At 51.3% G+C, this 19,367-nt stretch overlaps 2 protein-coding genes across 6 annotated transcripts in view; both read left to right on the top strand.

Annotated features, from left to right (window-relative positions):
• SEPTIN5 (septin 5) overlaps positions 1-13,935 on the top strand; it is a 42,524-nt gene extending 28,589 nt beyond the window's left edge. For all 5 annotated transcript variants that reach the window (XM_077187700.1, XM_054645903.2, XM_077187699.1 and 2 more), the window contains 10 exons: positions 3,222-3,318; positions 3,838-3,924; positions 4,489-4,612; positions 4,716-4,850; positions 5,526-5,643; positions 6,017-6,118; positions 6,989-7,085; positions 8,306-8,441; positions 9,969-10,071; positions 10,386-13,935. In XM_077187700.1, the coding sequence (XP_077043815.1) occupies positions 3,222-3,318; positions 3,838-3,924; positions 4,489-4,612; positions 4,716-4,850; positions 5,526-5,643; positions 6,017-6,118; positions 6,989-7,085; positions 8,306-8,441; positions 9,969-10,071; positions 10,386-10,442 (1,056 nt within the window). In that variant the 3' untranslated portion in view covers positions 10,443-13,935. The remainder of the gene's footprint in view (positions 1-3,221; positions 3,319-3,837; positions 3,925-4,488; positions 4,613-4,715; positions 4,851-5,525; positions 5,644-6,016; positions 6,119-6,988; positions 7,086-8,305; positions 8,442-9,968; positions 10,072-10,385) is intronic.
• A 143-nt stretch (positions 13,936-14,078) lies between these two features.
• On the top strand, positions 14,079-17,824 carry GP1BB (glycoprotein Ib platelet subunit beta). Its single transcript, XM_054645635.2, has 2 exons — positions 14,079-15,498; positions 16,193-17,824. The coding sequence occupies exon 2, from the start codon at positions 16,355-16,357 to the stop codon at positions 16,964-16,966; it is 612 nt and encodes a 203-aa protein (XP_054501610.2). The 5' UTR covers positions 14,079-15,498; positions 16,193-16,354; the 3' UTR covers positions 16,967-17,824.
• The last annotated feature ends 1,543 nt before the right edge of the window (positions 17,825-19,367 follow it).

Here is a 19,367-nt window from a genome sequence, read left to right as displayed (position 1 = left end):
GCCTGGGGTGCTTTGGTTTGTGATAGGGTCCCAAAGATTGGCCACAGCTCTTCGTGGCCTCTGTGGTGGTGTGGGGCACGTTCCCAGGCACGTGGTTGCAGGATGCCAGTGGGAACAAAGGCAGCAGCGTGGAGCAGGCAGTGGGAGAGGGGCTCCTTGTGCCAGAGTGCTGCTGGCTTGGCTGGCCAAGGCCCTTTCCTGACAGCTGGAGCTGGCAAGGGAAGCGCAGTGCAGGAACCAGCTGTCCTGGCTTTTGTCAGCTTGATGGGACCTGGCTTGTGAGGGTCAAGAGCACAAGGCTGTGTTGCATTTAGGAACTCCCTCTATCCAAGCCTCTCATCTAACTAATGGATTTTAGCTTTTCATAACCCAGAAAGCCCCCTGTCTCTGGCAGTAGCCCTCCCAGCCTCTCCACCCCATGCATGCTTGCTCTGCAGGTAGTACCTGGAGGGGGTGAGTGGTGTAGAACTTTGAGCAAGGCACACACCAGGCTCAGGAGGCTACTTGGGCTCTTTTAAGTGCCATATTGATGCTGCCATGCTGGCAGAGGTGGTGATACATCCATCTGACCAGCCATGGACACACTGCAGAACCACAAGTAAAGGCTGGTGCAGAGACCACACTGCTGCTCCTGAGAGAGGCCTGTTACAAGAAGGGGATCCCTCCTCACAACTCACTTTGGGTCTCTTACCTTCACCCTTGACAGGGCTCTGCAGTGTGTCCATGGCTGGTCAGAGGGAGACATGGCTGGGGACAGGGTTTTTCCCCTCACAGGTGTGGCTGCCTCCCATAGTGAGGAAAGCTCTTCTGTTGGTATTGCACTCAGCACTGACCTTCCCTTTTGTAAGGGAAATGACTACATGAGTCATGGGTAAAGGGCAGTGTCCTGTACCAGCCGGGATTTGCTCATTTTGAATATCATGATTCCACGGAGCTATAGGGAGGCAACCAGAGGTACAGCAAATCCATGCTCCCTTTGTTGGGCTGAACAGAAATGAGAGATCAGGTTCAGCCAGTTACACCTGGCAGAAGTAAGTGGAGTTGCACCAGAGCACAGCTCCCCAGTGTCTCCATTGTCAGCCCTTAGTCATCTAGGTTAAAACCCAAGCAAAACAAGAGAAACACACCCCAAGCCTCAGCCATGGTTTCATCAGCACATTACTAGTACTATTTCACATGTAGGTCACTGGAGAGAGCAGGTGATCATTGTCTTTCCAAAGTCTGGTAAAGATCAGGGCAGGAGAAGCACAAAAGGGAAGTATGTTGTATGTTTGTGGTGCTTGCTGGGAAACACTGGACCTTTTACTGTGAGGAGCTGGCTGTTATGTGTCCACTTTGGCTGTGCTCATGGATGTGTTTGACTAGGAAGTGAAGCAGCTGGGAGACAGCTCTGGTGCTCAGACAGAGGCTGGAAGCAGAATCTTCTTCCTTGTTTTTGTGACCTTGCCATTCTCACGTTTCTCACTCTGCTTTGCACACCTCATTGCCCTTTGCTGAGCCCTCTGGGTGGCAGTTTGTGATGTCCCCCAGGCAGGCATTGCTCTGCTGCATGCAGCTCATCAGAGCTGCCATCACTCATCACCCGGGGTCCCGCTGCTGCTCGGGATGTCACTGCCTCTTAGATCAGCCATTACAGCTGCAGTGGAGCACTTTGGGTGCTCTCTAATTCTCCCCATTTCTTTAGTTTAGTTTTCTCTGTCCTTTCCTGCCTTTCTGGACTGTGGGGTGGTGAAACAACATTGCTTCAGCTATGGGAGGTGAGGGAGATCAGAACCCACAATCACTCAGGGCTAAAATGACCAAGTTTCAGATCCAAACCAAACCTCAATTGCTGGAAGGCAGTGACAATGCTAAAGGACAGAGTCCTTGGGCCATCATGGCCATCAGCCACATCTGTTCCATCTCAGTGGGCAGCTCCAGAGCAGCCATAAATTGGGAAGAGGAGACTCTGTTTTCCCTGATCAGTGTCCCCAGTGGAACTTTGCAGTCTGTCAGACTGAGGATGCCCAGGGATTCTCACACAGGTGGACATGCAGCTGTAGAAAGCTGCTTGGGAATGACGTTGCCCACCTGCAGTGTGGAAATAGGTGCAAGTCAGCATTGCCCTAAGCTTGGCACAAAATGTGGATCATATTTTGTATTTCTTTGAGTGTGTTGCTCAGGAATGGAGATAGTTAAACTTAGGAACAGAGGTGCTCCCTGCTGTGCCTGGAGAGTGGGTGAGGACAGTTATGTCTTTGAAGGCATCCATGGAGTAGGAGCTAGGGCCAGTTTTGAGGAACTCCTGGCTCCTTGGATGTGTCTGTGGTGTGAATACCAGTGGTATGATTATTCAGTGAAATGCAGAGTCTATGGTGTCTCTAGCTCAGGCATTTGTGAATGGCTTAGTGTGCTTGTACAGAGCATGTGCTATGCTTGTGAGGTGCCTGTGGATTTTGTGCTGTGAGGGAGCACTCAGTGACAAGGGGCTCTGTCTTGGGGGTGGTTGGGTGGTAGGTAACACTCCAGTAATACTAAAAGTAATATCCTCACCAAAATCATCTTAGTTCTATTATCAATATTTCCACATCCTTCCACTTCCCATGCTCCTTGAACTTTGGTCTCTTCAGAAATAACACAAGAGATTACTCAGGATTTCCTCTTATTCAGCCAGGAGTGGCTGTGACACAGCAAGAAATAATCCTCTCTCAGGTCAAGCAGAAGCTGAGCCACTGTACCTTCCTCTAGACAAGGCTCAGGACGGTGCAAGCCCCAGGGTGCTAATTACAGAGCTCTCCATCATGTAGCACACGTGCCTCTGGAGAGAGGGATGTGGAAATGACCTGGGGAGAAGTGGCATTTGGTGACCCTGCTGTGAAGGGAGCCTGTGACTGTGCAGATGAAGCTGAGTTAGGAAGGCTGTCTGTCAGCTCTCTGGTGGGAATGGTGGGATGTGCTTTTTCCCTTGTGCTCTCTGTGCTGGGAAGCTGCTGGGAGAGCAGCCAAGCAGGGCTGTGCCTGGGACATGTCCCTTTGTGCCCACCTGTGGGAAGGGCCAAGTCCCTAAGCCCAGAGGAGGTGTGTGCCTTGCCCTGCACTGCTGCCAGGACAGGGACCCACCTCTCCTCCAGCCCTTGGCTCTGCCCCAGGGGCTTTTTGAGTCCCACTCCCTGTCACTGTGTGAGGCTCAGGGAGAAGGGGTGGCACACTCTGACCTGCTGCCATCCCCCTCTGCCCCACAGGACCATGAGAAGCAGTACGTGGGCTTTGCCACCCTGCCCAACCAGGTGCACCGGAAATCTGTGAAGAAGGGCTTCGACTTCACCCTGATGGTTGCAGGTGAGACTGCCCATGGATGGAGGTGGCTGGGCCACACGGTGGGGATGTGGGGGGAACCAGCTCTCCTCACTTCCCTTAGGTGCTTCCATAGCACCTGGACCCTCCTCTCACTCTGTTCTGGTCCTTGTCTCAGGCCTTGCTTTGCTCCTCAGCCTGTTTCAGTTTCCCCAGGAGGAACAGGCCCCTCCTGACCCCTCATAACCCACTCGAGCAAGCTTTTCCTCCAACAGTGACTGCTCTGGGTGGTGAAGGCTCTGGGCTGAACAGGGAACAAGGGAAAGGAAGGAGAGGAAGAATGGGGAGCTGGGAGATCACATTTTTACAGGGATTGAGACATCTTGCAGCAAAAGTCTTTCCACTACTGGAAAAATGTAGTGCCAATAAACAGCTCCTGACAGCTTGTCTCTTTTGCTTCCTTTGGCTCAGGATTCAAAGCCTTGTTCAAAGTTTCATTTGTAAGTCAATTAGTGTGTCATGTTGCTTGCTTATTTCTCCTCCCCTTTGCGCTCTGTCAATTAGGAGAGTCGGGTCTGGGCAAATCCACGCTGGTGAATAGCCTGTTCCTGACAGACCTCTACAAGGACAGAAAGCTCCTCAATGCAGAGGGTAAGTTGGGGGCAAAGCAGGGTGAATGGGACTGTCCTAAGGACTGGCACTTTGGTTCCTTGCTCCAGCAGCAGCTACAAGCTTGGCTGGATCCCAGCCCTCTTGTTTGGCTCTGCTCTCCTTTGTGTTTGCTAAGGCACTAGAATTGAGCAAAAACAGTTCGGCTGTAGGGCTCTTCTGTCCTTTGAAGGGAAGATGAAACTGCAGAGCAGCTGTTTGGGATGAGCTATTGGGGATGAGATGTTTGGGATGAGATTGAGGTTTGTCTTTTGTTCTTGGATGCTGGAGTATGGTAAGGATTCCCCTTCCCCAGTGACTGGACAAAATGTTCAGAACAGCTGGACTACAGGCACTTCAGAGCTTTTTGTATCTTCTTGGAGTCTGTCTGCCTGCTGCTGACCCCTGCAGTACCACCCCCCTCAGGCTCCTTAGAGCGTGATCTGGGGTTTTTGAAACCTGTGTTACTCCCTGTGTTCAGTGGTAAAAGGGAGCTGGCTTGTCATGGGTGTAGTGGGGATCCCCAGCATTACTGTCTGGCTTTAACTCACATGCTCCTGTTCAAAGAGAGGATCAACCAGACAGTGGAGATCATCAAGCACACAGTGGACATTGAGGAGAAGGGTGTCAAGCTGAAGCTGACCATAGTGGACACACCAGGCTTTGGAGATGCTGTTAACAACACTGAGTGGTGAGCAGGGCACTGCTGCCTTCCTTTTAGTCCTTGACCTCACAGCATTAGGAGACAGGAGACACTACTGATGATTTTGTTTTGGTTGAATTGCCCTTCCCAGCTGGAAGCCCATCACTGACTACATTGACCAGCAGTTTGAGCAGTATTTCCGTGATGAGAGTGGCCTGAACCGGAAGAACATCCAGGACAACCGAGTGCATTGCTGCCTCTACTTCATCTCTCCCTTTGGGCATGGGTGAGAGCCCACACTCCAGGCCTGGGGGGTGACTCAGTGCAGAGGGAAGACCCTTGTGCCCCGGGATTGCCCTGTAGCAGCTTGTACACTGCCAGGGCTGTTTGCACAGGAAAGGAACTGTCTGGATGTTCTCCCTCTGCTAAGCATCACAGCACTCCCTTCCCCTCACTGGCAGGACAGACAGCCTGTGAACAGACAGAGCAGATTTCCCTCAGGCCTTACAACCTGATTTGAAAATCAGGAGAAATAATGCCATGCAGACTTGTATATTTCCATCTAGCTAAGCTGGACTGATATGTAGGAAAGGGAGTTTTAAGCTGCCTTTTGTCCCTGCCCCTTGCTGGCTCATGTGTCAGCCTAGCCTGGAGCAGCTGAAGGGGCTGTGTTGGCTGCCTGTGGTACAGGACAGCTGGAGGGAGACCCCAGGCTGTGGCCCCGGCAGTATTTAGCCTGCAAGGGAGCAGATACCCAGCCAGGGTCTGTATGAGACACTTAGCAGCTAAAATTGGAGAGAGCTTTCCTGGAGGTGCAGCCCTAGCTGAGGGCTGTCCCAGTGCTGCTGCAGGCTCTTGTGACAGTGCTGTCTTTTTCCCTTTGTGCTGGGTGGGTGAGAGAGGCTGGAGGGGGAGCTGCCCAGTGTGTCCTTGCTAACAGTGTCCCTCATCCCTGCTGCAGGCTGAGGCCTGTGGATGTTGAGTTCATGAAGGCTCTGCATGAGAAGGTGAACATTGTGCCCCTGATTGCCAAAGCCGACTGCCTGATCCCCTCCGAGATCCGGAAGCTGAAGGAGAGGGTGAGATGCTCCTTCTGTACAGGGTTATACCTGAAGTAGTGGCAGGGATGAGCTGAGGTGGGAGGGCAGATAGACATATATGTGTTTATATGTCTGTACAGCATGTTTGTGTATATATAGATATGCAGATAGACATATATGTATTTATGTGTCTGTACAGCATGTTTGTGTGTATACACACACACACACACACAGAGTATCTGCACATACAGCTGCAGCTGCGCCCTGCTCTCAGCAGAGATGTTGACTGTAGAAGAAATATCAAATCCTTTTGCCATCTGTAGGCTATAGCAAACCATGGTAGCACAAGTAGAACAAACCCAGCATTTCTGTATTGTTCAGTTTTACTTCCTTTTGTTTTGCATGGAAATAGATCCGGGAAGAGATCGACAAATTTGGCATTAAAGTGTATCAGTTTCCTGAGTGTGACTCTGATGAAGATGAGGAGTTCAAGCAGCAAGACAGAGAGCTGAAGGTAAGGAATCTGCTCAGCAGGGTCTGGGGAATCAGGCTCATGGATTGTGGGTCAGTCCAGAAGAAGCCAGAGCTGCCCTGCTTGTGCTGAAGGCCTGTGCTACTGCTACCCAGGGAACAGCCTTGGCTTATGTGGCAGATGGCCTGGAAAAGGTGCTGATGTCCTTGCTGGTGCCATGAAGTCAAGTGTGGCATGAACTCACAGCCCTTCTGCTCTCCCTCCAGGCAGTGTCAGTCTTTCCTCCATCTGCCCCAGCCTGTGTGTTTAATATGAAAGCTGGGTACAGCAGTTCTGAGCCCCTGTTTGTGGGTGATGCCATCAGCAAGGAGGAGAGATTTGTGAGTGATTAGACACCACTGTGGCGCATTAGTTGCACTGGGGGACACAACATAGAGGCATATCTGGAGGCCCCAGCAGCCCACTCCTCACTGCCTCCCAAGCCTGTGTGTGCATGCACAATGGCCTTGTTTCTCCTGTCAGAGGGGGGCAATGGGCTTTGACTCCCTTCTGAGCAGAGAGGAGCATGGTCTGTACATTCCTGCTCTTGGCATTCATTGTCCCACTTGCTTGGTGTCCCAGCCTCTTTGCTCTGGCTTCCTTGTAGAGCTTCCCCTTAATGAAGGGATGCAGGCACCTGCAGAGACACAGCTTCCCTCAGGACAGCTGAGCTCAGGCTGGGAACTAGGCTGCCTGTAGATCCCAGTGCTTTAGGCTTTTCTCTGCAACTGGGTTGTGGCACCCTGCTCTGTGGCACATGTGGATGTCCTTTCCTACCAGCACCTTCCTCCTGCTGTTCTGCTGTGCCTGAGCTTGGCCCCTGGGGCAGGGATCCATGGGCTGGGCTGGGCTCAGCGGTGCCTCTCATTCCAGGAGAGCGCTCCCTTCGCTGTCATCGGCAGCAACACCGTGGTGGAGGCCAAAGGCCAGCGGGTCCGGGGACGGCTCTACCCCTGGGGCATTGTGGAAGGTAAGCAGGGAGCCTGGGAGCACTGGGAGGAGGGGCAAGGACAGACAGGCATTCCAGCAGGGATGGCAGGGGAGAGCTGGGACTGTCTGTGCCACCTTTGGCACAAGATAGGGTAGAGACAGAGGCACTGGGACTGGCTCGGGAGGTCTGTGTTACTGGGAGTGTGTCAGTAACCCTCCCATTGCAGACTGGGGAAGAGAGGCTCCACTGTGAATGGATGAATGCCTAAGATTTAATGTGCACTAGGACATGGCTTCTCATTAAGCAGGGCAGGCTGGGCATTGCCTGTTTATTTTCTGGGGTGAAGCTGTTGCCCTCAGCCAAACAATCAGAAACCCTCATGCATCCCTCCTCTGCTGCTGCTCCTGTAAGTGCTGGAATTGCTGGGCTGGAGGCTGTGCTGATGCACAGTGTTTGTCTCCAACTTTCTTCCCTTCTAAAGGGAGAAATTTCATAAAGCCCTTAGGCAGAATAACCCTGGAATGGCTTTTGCTGATTTGCCCTTGCTGGTTTGTTGCTTTAAGACTTTGCAGCTTTAAATCCCAAAAGCTTGTGTTTGCACTCATGGGCTGGTGCTGGCTGCTTGAGCTCCTCAGCTGTTGGCTCTGCTCCCTCAATAGCTCCAGAGGCAGTTGCATCAACTTTGTGAACCCCTGTGCCTCCTGGGAAAACCCCTGATATAGCTGGTTTTCCCCAGCCCTGCAGAGAGGCAAATAGAGATCATCACAGCAGCACAGTGCTTCCCACAGCACTGTCTGGAGCCAGGCTCCCCATGGCAACAGCAGCTCTTTCAGCTCTCCATTGCCTGCTCTTGGCTTTGCCCCTCAGGGGCTGATTTTGTCTACAGGGGCCTTTTGCTAAGTCCTAAATTCTGATCAGACAAGCAATTTACCTCCAGCACCAGCTGTGCTCACTGCGGTTCATCCCAGTGACATCCCATTACGTGGGATCCTCTCTCAGGGCTCTGCTGTATGTGCTTAATTAATCCTTTTACACAGAAAAGGTCCTGGGAAAGTGGTGCATTCAGCAGCCTGGCCTCAGTGTTGAGAAGTGCAGGGCACCATTGAGGCCTGTGCCAGGGCAGTGGTGGGGGACAATGAGGAAGGAGCCCTGGGGTGGGGTTTTAGTGCAGTCTGTGTGTCCAGGAGCTGAGAAGGGGCTCCCTGGAGAGGCCTGGTGAGATGTGAGATCCAAGCACTCTCCCGTTGTTGCATCCCCAGTGGAAAACCAGGCTCACTGCGACTTCGTGAAGCTGCGGAACATGCTGATCCGGACACACATGCACGACCTGAAGGACGTCACTTGTGATGTCCACTACGAGAACTACCGAGCTCAGTGCATCCAGCAAATGACCAGGTGGGTCCCCACCTCTGGTGGGAGGGGTCTGTCACCCTCTGTGGAGCTGGGGTTGCTCTCACAGCAGCCCATTGGTCAGGAGGCTGTGGATCTGCTGGGGACTTGCTGGGCTGCAGCCTCCAAGAATGGCACTGGGAACTAAAATAGCAAATCCAAGCATGTTTCCCACAGCCTGAACCCAAGGCAGGAATGCTTCTGAGAATCCACATTCCTGTCTGAGGATTCCTCATGCAGATATAAAGAAATAGGCCTGGAGATTCTTTTGAAGAGCTGTTTCTAGCAGTGGATGAAATACATCCAGCCAAATAAAATGGGATAAGCCATCTCTCTGGTGAGGGATAGCTGTGTGCATTGCTGAACAGGAATGCATTCTGTGGTCTGTAGTTATGTCTAAATAATAGCATGACCCTTGGGATGCTGCTGTTTCTCAGACAACAGGGCTCAGGCAATTAGTAAGACAACACATCTTCAAAGATTTCTCTGCATTGTCTTCCCTTTGCATTTGGTGCTCTGTGGTTTTAGTCAGAATGATCAGAAAACAGAAGAGAGAACACTCACAGGCTTCTCATTTGAGACCTCTCCTTTTCTTTCTCCCTTCCATGACTGATATACTGATGAAAAAATTTGTCTTTAAGTAGGTCTCGGCTCCTCTGTTGTGAACCATTCCCTTCACTTCCTGCCAGCCCTGGCTGGGCAGCTCTGTGCTGCCACGTTGCAGAGCAGAATGGCTGTGCTTCAGCAAGGAGCAGTCCTGCATGTGTGCCAACGTGCAGGTTGGCACATTCTCCTGACATACACTGTATCCCTGTACTTTTGCATAGCAGACAAGCCTGTTTTTTTCAGCAGCAAGTATATGGAGTCCCAAAATAACTATGTTAAATGCTAGAGCTGGGTGAACAGTGTCACAGCTGCTATTTAGTTAGGCTGTGTGTCTATTAAAAGAAAAGCACAGCGAAAAAGTGGTTGCTATGCCTAGAGAAAGCTTCAGTTTGGTACTGATTAGTTCCTTGCCAGTGAACAAGTTTCATAAAACCAGTACAGGGCCATTTCTAGAGTCATTTTGGTAGGAGATCCTAAGCTCCAAGGCTGGAATTTTCTCAATAATGAGCCAATGGTGACTCCAAGTGGTGAACACGTGCAAGTGGCACTTGAAGTTCCAATTTTAGCCCAGACTTCTTTGATTACCATTCCCTCCTCATGTACGCAGAGCTCCAGTCTTTTGAAAGAAAGTCCTCTCCTTCCTGTGTCCCCTACCTACAGTCATGGGCACCCCAGCCCTCCGAGCAAGGCTGCTGTGCTGTGCCTGTCTCATGCCTCCCACCTGCTGAGCAGAAGGTCTCATTCTCCATCCAAGTGCATGCCACAGCTCTGGACTGGATTGCCCTACAGCCCCTCCACTTGGTTGGGTGTGTGATGCTGCACTGCTGGTGGCTCTACCATGGGGAGTGACAGTCATTGTATGGTGATACCAAAGGCGGCCATCCTGGACCACAAGTGACTGCTCTTTCCCTCTCTCCATCTCTCTAGCAAGCTGACTCAGGACAACAGGATAGAAAGCCCCATTCCTATCCTGCCTCTCCCAACACCAGACACAGAGACAGAGAAGCTGATTAAGATGAAGGATGAGGAGGTGAGTACCATTTGTGCCTGTGCCTCCTGGATGTTGGAGCTGGAATCCCAGGAGTCTCTCCAGGGTTGCCCCATAGAGGTGGTCCTGAGGCTTCCCGCTCCTGTGTCCCCCTGTGGGCTCCTGGGGTGGAGGACAGGGTTGAAAGCTGTGGCTTCCTCTGCCAGGGAAACACAGCTCCCTTCCACCCCAGACATGGTGCCTCTGTGCTCAGGCAGGAGTTAACACCCCCTGAGGGTTCCCCTTGTCAGCTCCAAGGGCTGCCAAGTGTGGATCCACCGGTCCCTTTCTGACTCTCTCTTCTGTGTCTCCTGCAGTTACGGCGGATGCAAGAGATGCTGCAGAAGATGCAGCAGCAGATGCAGGATCAGTGAGAAGCAGGTACCTGGAGGGCAGAGGGGATCCCCCAGTGACCACCTGAGACCTGGCAAGAGCTGTGACCATTTAGAAAAGGTTTCCTGTTGTATAGAGACTTGTGGGCAAGAGCTGCACCCGCACCCTCTAATTTATTAGCAGCAGTGCTGGCTTTTTGACCAGCTGGATTGTGGAGGAGGCTGTTCACTTAACAGTTTACTGATGTGTATTTCTTTTTTAATAATTATTCTTTTGTTTCTTTTTTTTTCTTTTTTTTTTTTTAAAGAAACTAGCCTGGGACGTCTCTAAGGCATCCTAAAAAAAATAAGAAAAGAAAAAGATCCCCCTTTCCTATGTACTAATCTCTTGTTTGGGAATGCTCTGGTATTTAAAGTCCTGGTTTCTCTGGTGTACAAACTTAAAGTATCTGTGTCACTGCACGTAGGTGTTTACTCCCAACTGAGGTGCTGTGCCCCTGTCCCTGTCCCCCTTGTCTGGGGCCAGCACAAGCATTGTAAAGGCAGCCATACCCTCCTGTGAGTTTGACCTGTGCTGCTTGGGCTTCTCAGCCTGGGGACAGTGCTGGCCCAGAGAACTGGGGCTGGGGGTTCCTCTGTGCACTGACCTGCTCAGGAGTCCTGATGATTGCCTGGTATCCTGTCCAGGTTTTTATGGATTTTTTGTTTAGTTGGTTGGTTTTGTTCTTCCTATCAAGAAAACTCCAGGATGTTTGCACTGAACAGCAAGAGACTGAGTGCCTCGAGGAGGCTGGTTACAAGAAAACTGTTCTCAGTTACATCTTTCTGGCAGAGAGGTTGAGTTGTTGACTATTGCCTGCAAGGTGATGGGAGTGAGCACTTTCCCTGCCATGGTTGCCTCCCACAGCAGGCTGGAGGCATTGGTAGAGGAACCCTAAGGCCCTGCAGTAGCTGGGTGAGGGTGTTTCATGGTTTAGCTCTGGTCATCACCTGCAGTGTGTCTTCAGTGTCTGCTCTGAAAAGCACTGTGGCATCCAGAGCACTTGCCAAGACTGCTTTGGAGGGGGTAGAAACCCTAGGGCTGAAATCCAACCCAAAATGCAGACCTGTCCCCTACCCCCAGGCTTTGCAGTCCCATGAGCACATAGCTGGCTCCAGGCTTCTCCTGGGGGAAGGGGCACACTTGTAGGCTTGTACTGAGATCTGCAGGCAGTCTGTGTGGGCAGGTGTTGGGTCAGCCTGGCAGGTGCAGGACTGTCACTGAGTGGGGCTGAGCACAGCCCAGCAGGCTTGGCTCTTGTTCCCCTGCCCTTCCCCCAGGCACTCAACCCTTCTCCCCCTCCTTATTCCTTGGCTCTTCCTGCCCTAGTGCTGGGAAGGCTGGTGAGTCTGCTGGGCAGAGATAAAAGCACTCTTTGGGCAGCAGCTCCTGTCCTGTTCTTGCTTCCTGCAGTATTTTTAACTTGAGTACAGCCAGAGCAGAGCCCTGGAGTGTGATGTGCCTGACAGGGCAGGGCTCGCCAGCAACACTGCCATGCTCACAGGAGTCAGGGCTGTTGGAGGGAGAGACACTTGGCTCTTCCCTTTGACTCCAGGGACTGCAGCCATGGGCTGGGCCCTTCTGCTCCTTGCCTGACTCCTCTGCCCCCTCTCCCCTTTTGTGTCTGTTCCTCCATCTCTGGATCTCCCCAGTAGATCTCCCTGGGTAGGAAGCTCAGTGTTGGCCAGGAATAGCCAGGCCCTAGGTTCTGTTACTAGGCACTGCATTTGTCTGAATCCTCCCTGGGGCTTCAGAGTCCCTGTCAGGGTTTGTCCAGGTGGTGAGTAGGTTGGCTGGTTCCAGTTATTCACTGTACAGAGACTCTGCTTAGCCAGTGCATGGGCTGTAGGGGCAGGGGAGAGACCCTGGCACCGTGTGGAAGGACAAAATAAGGATGGAAGCCCTTTCACAGAACTGTGTATGTTAGGCAAGAGCAGTGTTCAACAATGTTCATGGTTTTTTTTCATGCTCCCTTATTTTGGGCTCATAAGTGGCAGTGCCATGCTAGGAGAGCAGAAGGATTCAGCTTGACTTCAGTAACATGAAGGACTGAGGCACCTGAGAGGAAGTATAACCTTTCTCTGCATGATGTGCTTACTTGGGCAGTGGAGTAGCCTGAAACAGGAGCTTCCTCCAGGTTTTCCTGGAAGGTGGACAGCTGAGTTCTCAGCTTTGTCTGTACTGACATAAAAGGAAACATCTTGAAGTACCTGTCCCCTCTTTTCTTACACTAATCTTGGTGAGGAGGATGTTCTGTTGCAAATGAGCCCTGTCCACCTGGAGATTTTCCTCTTCCAAACAGATTCATTCCTAGAAGACAAAGGAGAGCTTTTCCCCTTAGCATGGAGATGGAGCAGCTGACACCTTTGTTGCTGGGCTGTGCACAGAGGTGCTGTGTGCTGGTGAAAGCACAGGGTTCGCTGCTCACAGGCAGGGCTGCTGAGGGTGGATCTGCCCATCCCTCCACCTGGGGGTTCTCCATCAGCTCAGTGCCTCCTGCATCAAGTCAAGGGTCACAAACCTGTCCTCTACAGAGAGCTGAAGCCTTTGGCTACCAGCTGGCAAAGATGGTTCAAGTTGCATTTAGGAAAAACCACACAGGAGTGAGGCACCAAAGATGGCTTCCACAGAGGGATGGTGGTACCACTGAAATCATGTGTCCGTAGGATGTTCCCTGGCCTGAGTGCCAGAATTCAGGGACTGCTTGGAAAGGGATTAGAGACTGATTTTTGGGGACATCAGGGGGTCAGATTCTGGCCTGGAAGGTGGAATCTGTTTATTTAAGGAATCTGTTTATTTAAGGAGTGTGGCATCAATTCTCACAGTAAGTGGAGAAGAGACTCCTGAGCACAGGGAGCTTATGTGGCTCTGGCAGCGAGAAGTGTGGATAGGAAAGTAATTTAACACCTCCCCTCATGCAACCCTCCACAGCCTCACATACCATCCCTGCACCCCCTGGCACATTCCCATGCCTCTGCCAAGCTTTGCCCTGCTGAGTGAGTGGCTGCAGGGATGGTGTCCCACCCACAGCTATCCCAGGCTGCAGCTGGGGCTGTTGGTACATCTTGGCCCCTGTGCCTGACAGGATGGATCCATGGCATGAACTCCTTGTGTGCCACTGCTGTGCTGGTCCTGCCTGTGCAGTCCTTGCTGCCTCCTTGCATGCCTCCCCTCAAAGGAGGGGCTCCCACTCGTGCTCTGCAATGGCATTCCCTGCTCTTCCTCACAAACTCTGCTGTGCTTTAATGCTGGCTTGCTCCTGCCATGCACCTTCCTCACCCCCTGCTCCATTCCTAGGCTCTATGTTTCCTGTCCATCTGTTAGGTTATTATAATTATATTTTTTTTTTGTAAATTTCTGTTTGAACATTTTGTCATTGTGAACAAAGAAAATGAAACCTTTTAAACATATCCATTTTATTAAATGATTATTGTTATTATTATTAATGTTTACTACCTGAATTGATCAGTGAAATAAATACATTCAAAAATCCAACCTCTTTCTGTTTCATCTTCAGCCCCCTTGAGCAGCATTGGTGATACATTATGGGCAGGAGAGAGCAAAACTGACCCTGTTTCTCCTTTTGTCTAATTCAGTCAGAGCAGGTTTCAGGCAGGTTTCCTGCATGAGATTTCTGGCCTGCTTATTGTAGAAGCTAGCAAGATGATCTTGAAGGTTCTTCTATATCCAAGCTTCCCTAGGAATGGTATCTAAAGCATCAATGGTCAGCTGGGCAAGATCCAGTCCCAGGAAGTCCAGTTTGTAAGCAGCCAGGAGAGCATTGCCAAGTCCATGCTGCATGCAGAGCCACAGATTAGCTCCATGCCACACCTGGGCTGAACACCTGCCTGTGAATAAACACAGCACTGAACACATGAGATGAGGTAAGTTTGCTTAACAAACTTACCCTGCTGTAGTTGAGCTGCTCCCAAGTGGAAAGCAGACTCTGCAGGAAAAACTGGGTTCGTTTGTTAGCCTAAGATATCTTTCCCACTCTGCCTGGCCACCACAGTGAAACAACTGGAATTCTCTGCATCAATTTTGTAGAAATTTAAAGTTTAATTGTTTTCTTCAGAGCATAAAAAATTTCTGTTGGTTAGGGCCGCATTCTGCAATTTTTTGCACTCTCAATTCTCTTAACATGAACACATTCAGGGCATTCATCATTTCTGATCTCTAGGATGTCCACAGCACAATGTAACAGAGTTGAGTTCAATGGGGCAACAGTTCCATAATGTGATTCTGGTGGCCTTAGGCTAAGGAGTGCAGTGTATGCCTGGTCAGGCTGATGGCAGAGAAGTGTCTGTGAAGATGCTATGGCCATGAGATGTGATTCTGCCTGAATGCAGTTTTGGTCCTTGGACTTACCTGTTGAAGTATTTGTGTAATGCAGCTTCTAAATAGAGCATGTGGTCAGTCTTTCTCAGTAACTGCACTTGTCAAGGGCTGTGGGCCATTTGAAGAGTCTTTCTCTGGAATGATGGATGGACTGGCAGACCATGTCTATCAGCAGATCTTTCACTAATAAGAACTAGATTTGTGTCACTGCCTCAAGGGAAACCTGAGGGTGTGCACCCAGAAAGTTCTAGATGTCACCACTCTGCTAAGTTTTCCTGATGAGATGGGAAACCAAAGGTCACAGTGCTGAGGGAGTGTGGTACAAACCAGTAACATCACCTTCCAGTCTGAAGTGCATTTTGAGTTCCTGTGCTGTTGAGACTTCATAACACTTCTGTCGGGCTGAGCCTGTGGGCCCAGAATCACAGTTATCAGTACTGGCAGCATCTCCCAGCAAATGTGTTCTTGTGAGCAGTGTCAGCTCCCCTTTCTTGGAAGACTTGCTCAATGAAGCCTCAGCTTCCGGTGACAGGCAGCAGACTTGCAGGAAGGCCTCATGTGGGAGGTGTCCCTGGGATGAGGCTGACCCTTATCTTCCCAGCCAGCTGCAAGGGGATTATCTGGGAACAGAGCTCTGCACACACTGCACTGGCTGGGCTGCCTCGAGACCTTTCTCTTGTGTTGTAAAGCCAGCAAGAAAGCAAGGATTGAACTACTCTGGTAAGTCAATAATGCTACCTTCTAATATTTTTAAAATTTTTCTTTAATTGATTGACAATTACAATTTTTCAAGCACAGAAAAATGCTGTCTTGTTGCAAGTATGTGTAGTTGTTCTCCTAGAGAAGTTACAGCAGCTCCTGTTCAGCAGTGGCATGAGACTGTAACATATAAAAAGCTCGTTGACCCATGTCTCCCAGCACAGGTGATTATTCACCTGCTGGAGCAGTGTCTAGCATGAAAAACTCCACTGGCCTCTATCCTCAGTGGTCAGCACCTTCACTGCAGCCAAAGACTGTTTATCTCTTCTTTTCAAGGCTAGAAAGGCTATTTTTTACTCATGGTAACAGTAAGTTTATTTCTGAATCTCCTCTTGCAGTTGGCATGAACAAAGCTTTGCTTAAAGATGTAATCCAGAGCTATGATAAGGCATGAGGAAGTTCATATTCTAGTTTTTGATTCCTTGATAGAAATTTTCTTGGCTATCCTGATAATGCACCTCCAGTAAGGCTGAAAACACAAGCAGCTCTGGTACACTTCTGAGGACTAGTGAAAATATCTTTGATTGCTGCATCTAAGCCTTCCACTACCATGTATTCATATCCCTCCTCAAATCCAGGGTTGAAAGACCATGAAAATTCCTTCACCTATACTGAGAGACCAGAATTTGCTCTCTTTTAACTCTGTTCTTTTCAGAGCTCTCGTGTCTCCACTGGAGGATACCAAATTCACCCAACTGTAGAAGCTCATCCTCAGAACAAAACAACAAAAGACCTTGGCTGTGGTGTCAGCCCTAGAGTGCGTGGTGTCTGGTCTCCACCTCATCCAATCTCACCAGGGAAGTGTTTGCAGGTGAAAATGAACAGTGGAATTCTCTTGTCCCTCCTTGGCTTCCTCCCACTCGTGACACCCACATGCCCTGTGCCATGCAGGTGCACCACCAGCATTACTGACTGCTCACTGAAAAACCTGACTGTAGAAAACCTGCCCACTGCCTTCCGTCCCTCAGCTGAAATCATCCACCTCGCTTCCAACAGGCTCACCTCTATCCCCAACGGGCTCTTTGACAACCTGAGGAGACTCCAGGCAGTCTACCTGCAGGGCAACCCTTGGGAATGCACCTGTGACATCCTCTACCTGCGCTCCTGGCTGCAGTGGCAGCAGAACCGCAGCCTGTACAGGGATGTGAGGTGCAGCTCCCCGGAGCACCTGCAGGGCCGCATCATCGCCTACCTGACAGAGGATGAGATCGTCTCCACGTGCCAGCACTGGTACTGCAGCCTGGCTCTGCTCTCTCAGCTCTCCCTCTTCATCCTCCTTATCCTCCAGGCTATCTTGGTTATCCTCATCATTGTCTACCTGCGGAAATTTCGGAGAATGACCGCTGAAGTCCGGAGCACCACCCGAGAACTAGGCCAGCAGGGAGACCCTTGGGTATCTTCTTCAATAAACCCCTCCAACAATGATTAACATCACGAGACAGAAGACCCTCCTCCCTATGGGGGATGCTGTGCCAAAGTCCTGTAGCTTGTGATACCCAGAGGGGACAATTTAGTACAGCAGCTAATCCTGACTGCAGTCTGAAGCAGGACTTGAACTGATCAGACTTTTGCTGTGTTCCTAAAGAATAAATCTTGTGTTTTTTCAATGCTTTAAATTCTTTAGCATGATCTTGGCTGCTTGTCTGAGCTGGAAGTGGTTTGGTAGACTAAGGAAATCATAAACTACAGCGGCCAGAACTGACTCAAACAGCCCATAAGGGCTCCAGTGCTCGATCCCTCCCCTCCTACAGCATTCCAGCCATATTTCCCAGGATGCTTCTGGTTGTGCTGGGTCAGGTGAGGACAGAGGTGAGCAGTAAACTGTTTGAGTACTGAGCTAGGACAATGGAGAAATAGTTTCCTTCTGCTACCACAGACAGCATTAAGAGCTTTGGACTAGGGATTTAGTCTTCCCCTGCCTTGGTTTCCCAAGTAAAAGGGAAAGGAAATATCTTCTTGCTTGATGCATCTTTTCCAATGTTCTTCTAGGAGAGGGAGGACATGTCTAGAAGCCCACTCACTTTACCTTATCTGCATTCCTTTTAGTCTACTTTAGTTTTAATACTGACTTAATTGAGTGAAACTGGGGCCCTGAATCTTTATGAGAAATTCATCCTGAAGACAAGAATTGTTTGACTGTGCCTGTATGGTGCCTGGCACAAGAGATCTGGTCTTGAGAGGCTCAGACTACAAACCCCGCTGATGTACCTACTGCTGTTTATGGTGTCCCTTAATTATTTTTGAAATAAAGCAAAATTTAAATAAAATTATGTACGATGATGTAAAAGGCATATTTTTCTATTCAGCACTGGGTATCTTGCATGCTGTTGTGCTCCCTGAGACTGTTCCTAACCCTCAGACTTTGTGCCAAGTAAAACAAATCCTGAGGGCAGGTGGAGAAATTACTGGAGTGCACCATAGGGTTTAACTTTGGCAGCTGCTGGCTTTTACCATGGGCCAGGAGAAACAGAGAATTTCTCCCAAAGCCGCTTTGTGGCTGCTTGTTTTGTGATGCAGCTGGAATGGGGAGGGTGTTTGTGGGGCCAGCAGGCTGTGGGGTGACCAGCAGGTGAACGACCTGTGCCCTTCAGTCCCCAAACCCAAGTCACGGGGGGTCCATTCCCCACTCAGGTCACACTGAATGCAGCTTGGCCACGAGAACAGCTCTGCCCAGGGGCTGCTGGCAGCCGTGGGGACGGGGCAGCCGGTGGCAGAGGCTGGGGCAGTGGCCAAACAGGCGGGGGAAAGTGATGGGACATGGGACAGGTGAGGGCAGTAATGGAGCAGTGACAGGACACAGGGCAGGGAGGGCAGTGACTGAACAGGGACAGTGGCGGGACACGGGGCAGGGAGGGCAGTGACTGAACAGGGACAGTGGCGGGACACGGGGCAGGGAGGGCAGTGACCAGACAGGGACATTGGCGGGACACGGGACAGGGAGGGCAGTGACGGACACCTCCAGGGGGCGCTGCCCCGCGGCCGCCGAGCGCCCCCTAGCGGCCCGCTGGCCGCTGCCCCAGGCCGCTGAGGGAGCCCGTGACGGGTGAAGGAGCTGAAGGAGCCGGTCCGGGCACTCCGGCGCCGCCTGAGGGGAAGAAGGGAGTCCTGGGGCTTTTCCCTGCCTCAGGCTGCTTCACCTCGGCTCAGCTCAGCCCAGGGAGCCGCGCTAGCCCCAGATGCACCAGGCGTTGCAGTGAAAAGCCGCAGGTGCTCGGGGCGGCGGTGCCGATGGAGCTGAGGCGGGAAGATGGAGGCCTGTGGGTCCCCTCACGGGCAGCGCGCGGTGGAGTCGATGGCTCAGAAGGACGTTCCCGATGCTGTGTGTGCCGGGGCCAGCCTGACTGAGGTGAGTAACATGGGGCTCTGCCTTGGGTGTCTCCTTCTGCCATTTCCTTGCTGTGTCCCTCCAGCACTAACCCCTGTGGCATTGGCCTGACTGGATGTGGCAGCAAGGCACCCAAGGAAATGGGGGTCCAACTCAGATTTATTTTTTCTTCTGGGAACTGCACCTCTTGCACCAGTACCCCCTGCAATATCACTATGACTACAACCTCCAAGGAGGGACACAGGTCCACCAAGGAGCCTTCTCTGTGGAGAGGTCCAGATTGGTGCTCCGTGAGGCCCCATGAGGGGACCCACAGGCCTCCATCTTCCCGCCTCAGCTCCATCAGCACCACCGCCCCGAGCACCTGGGGCTTTTCACTGCAGTACCCGGTGCTTTTGGGTTCTGCAGATTTTTAGCTGAATTTACCTGGGTTAGAAGGTGCTGCTGGTGCATGTGGGCAGTTCAACAGGTTCAGTTGCTGGGAGAGGCTGAACTGGGAGCAGGC

Source organism: Agelaius phoeniceus, chromosome 18 (genome assembly GCF_051311805.1).
Source record: "Agelaius phoeniceus isolate bAgePho1 chromosome 18, bAgePho1.hap1, whole genome shotgun sequence".
Lineage (NCBI taxonomy): Eukaryota > Metazoa > Chordata > Aves > Passeriformes > Icteridae > Agelaius > Agelaius phoeniceus.
This window is presented reverse-complemented; position numbering and strand designations above follow the sequence as displayed.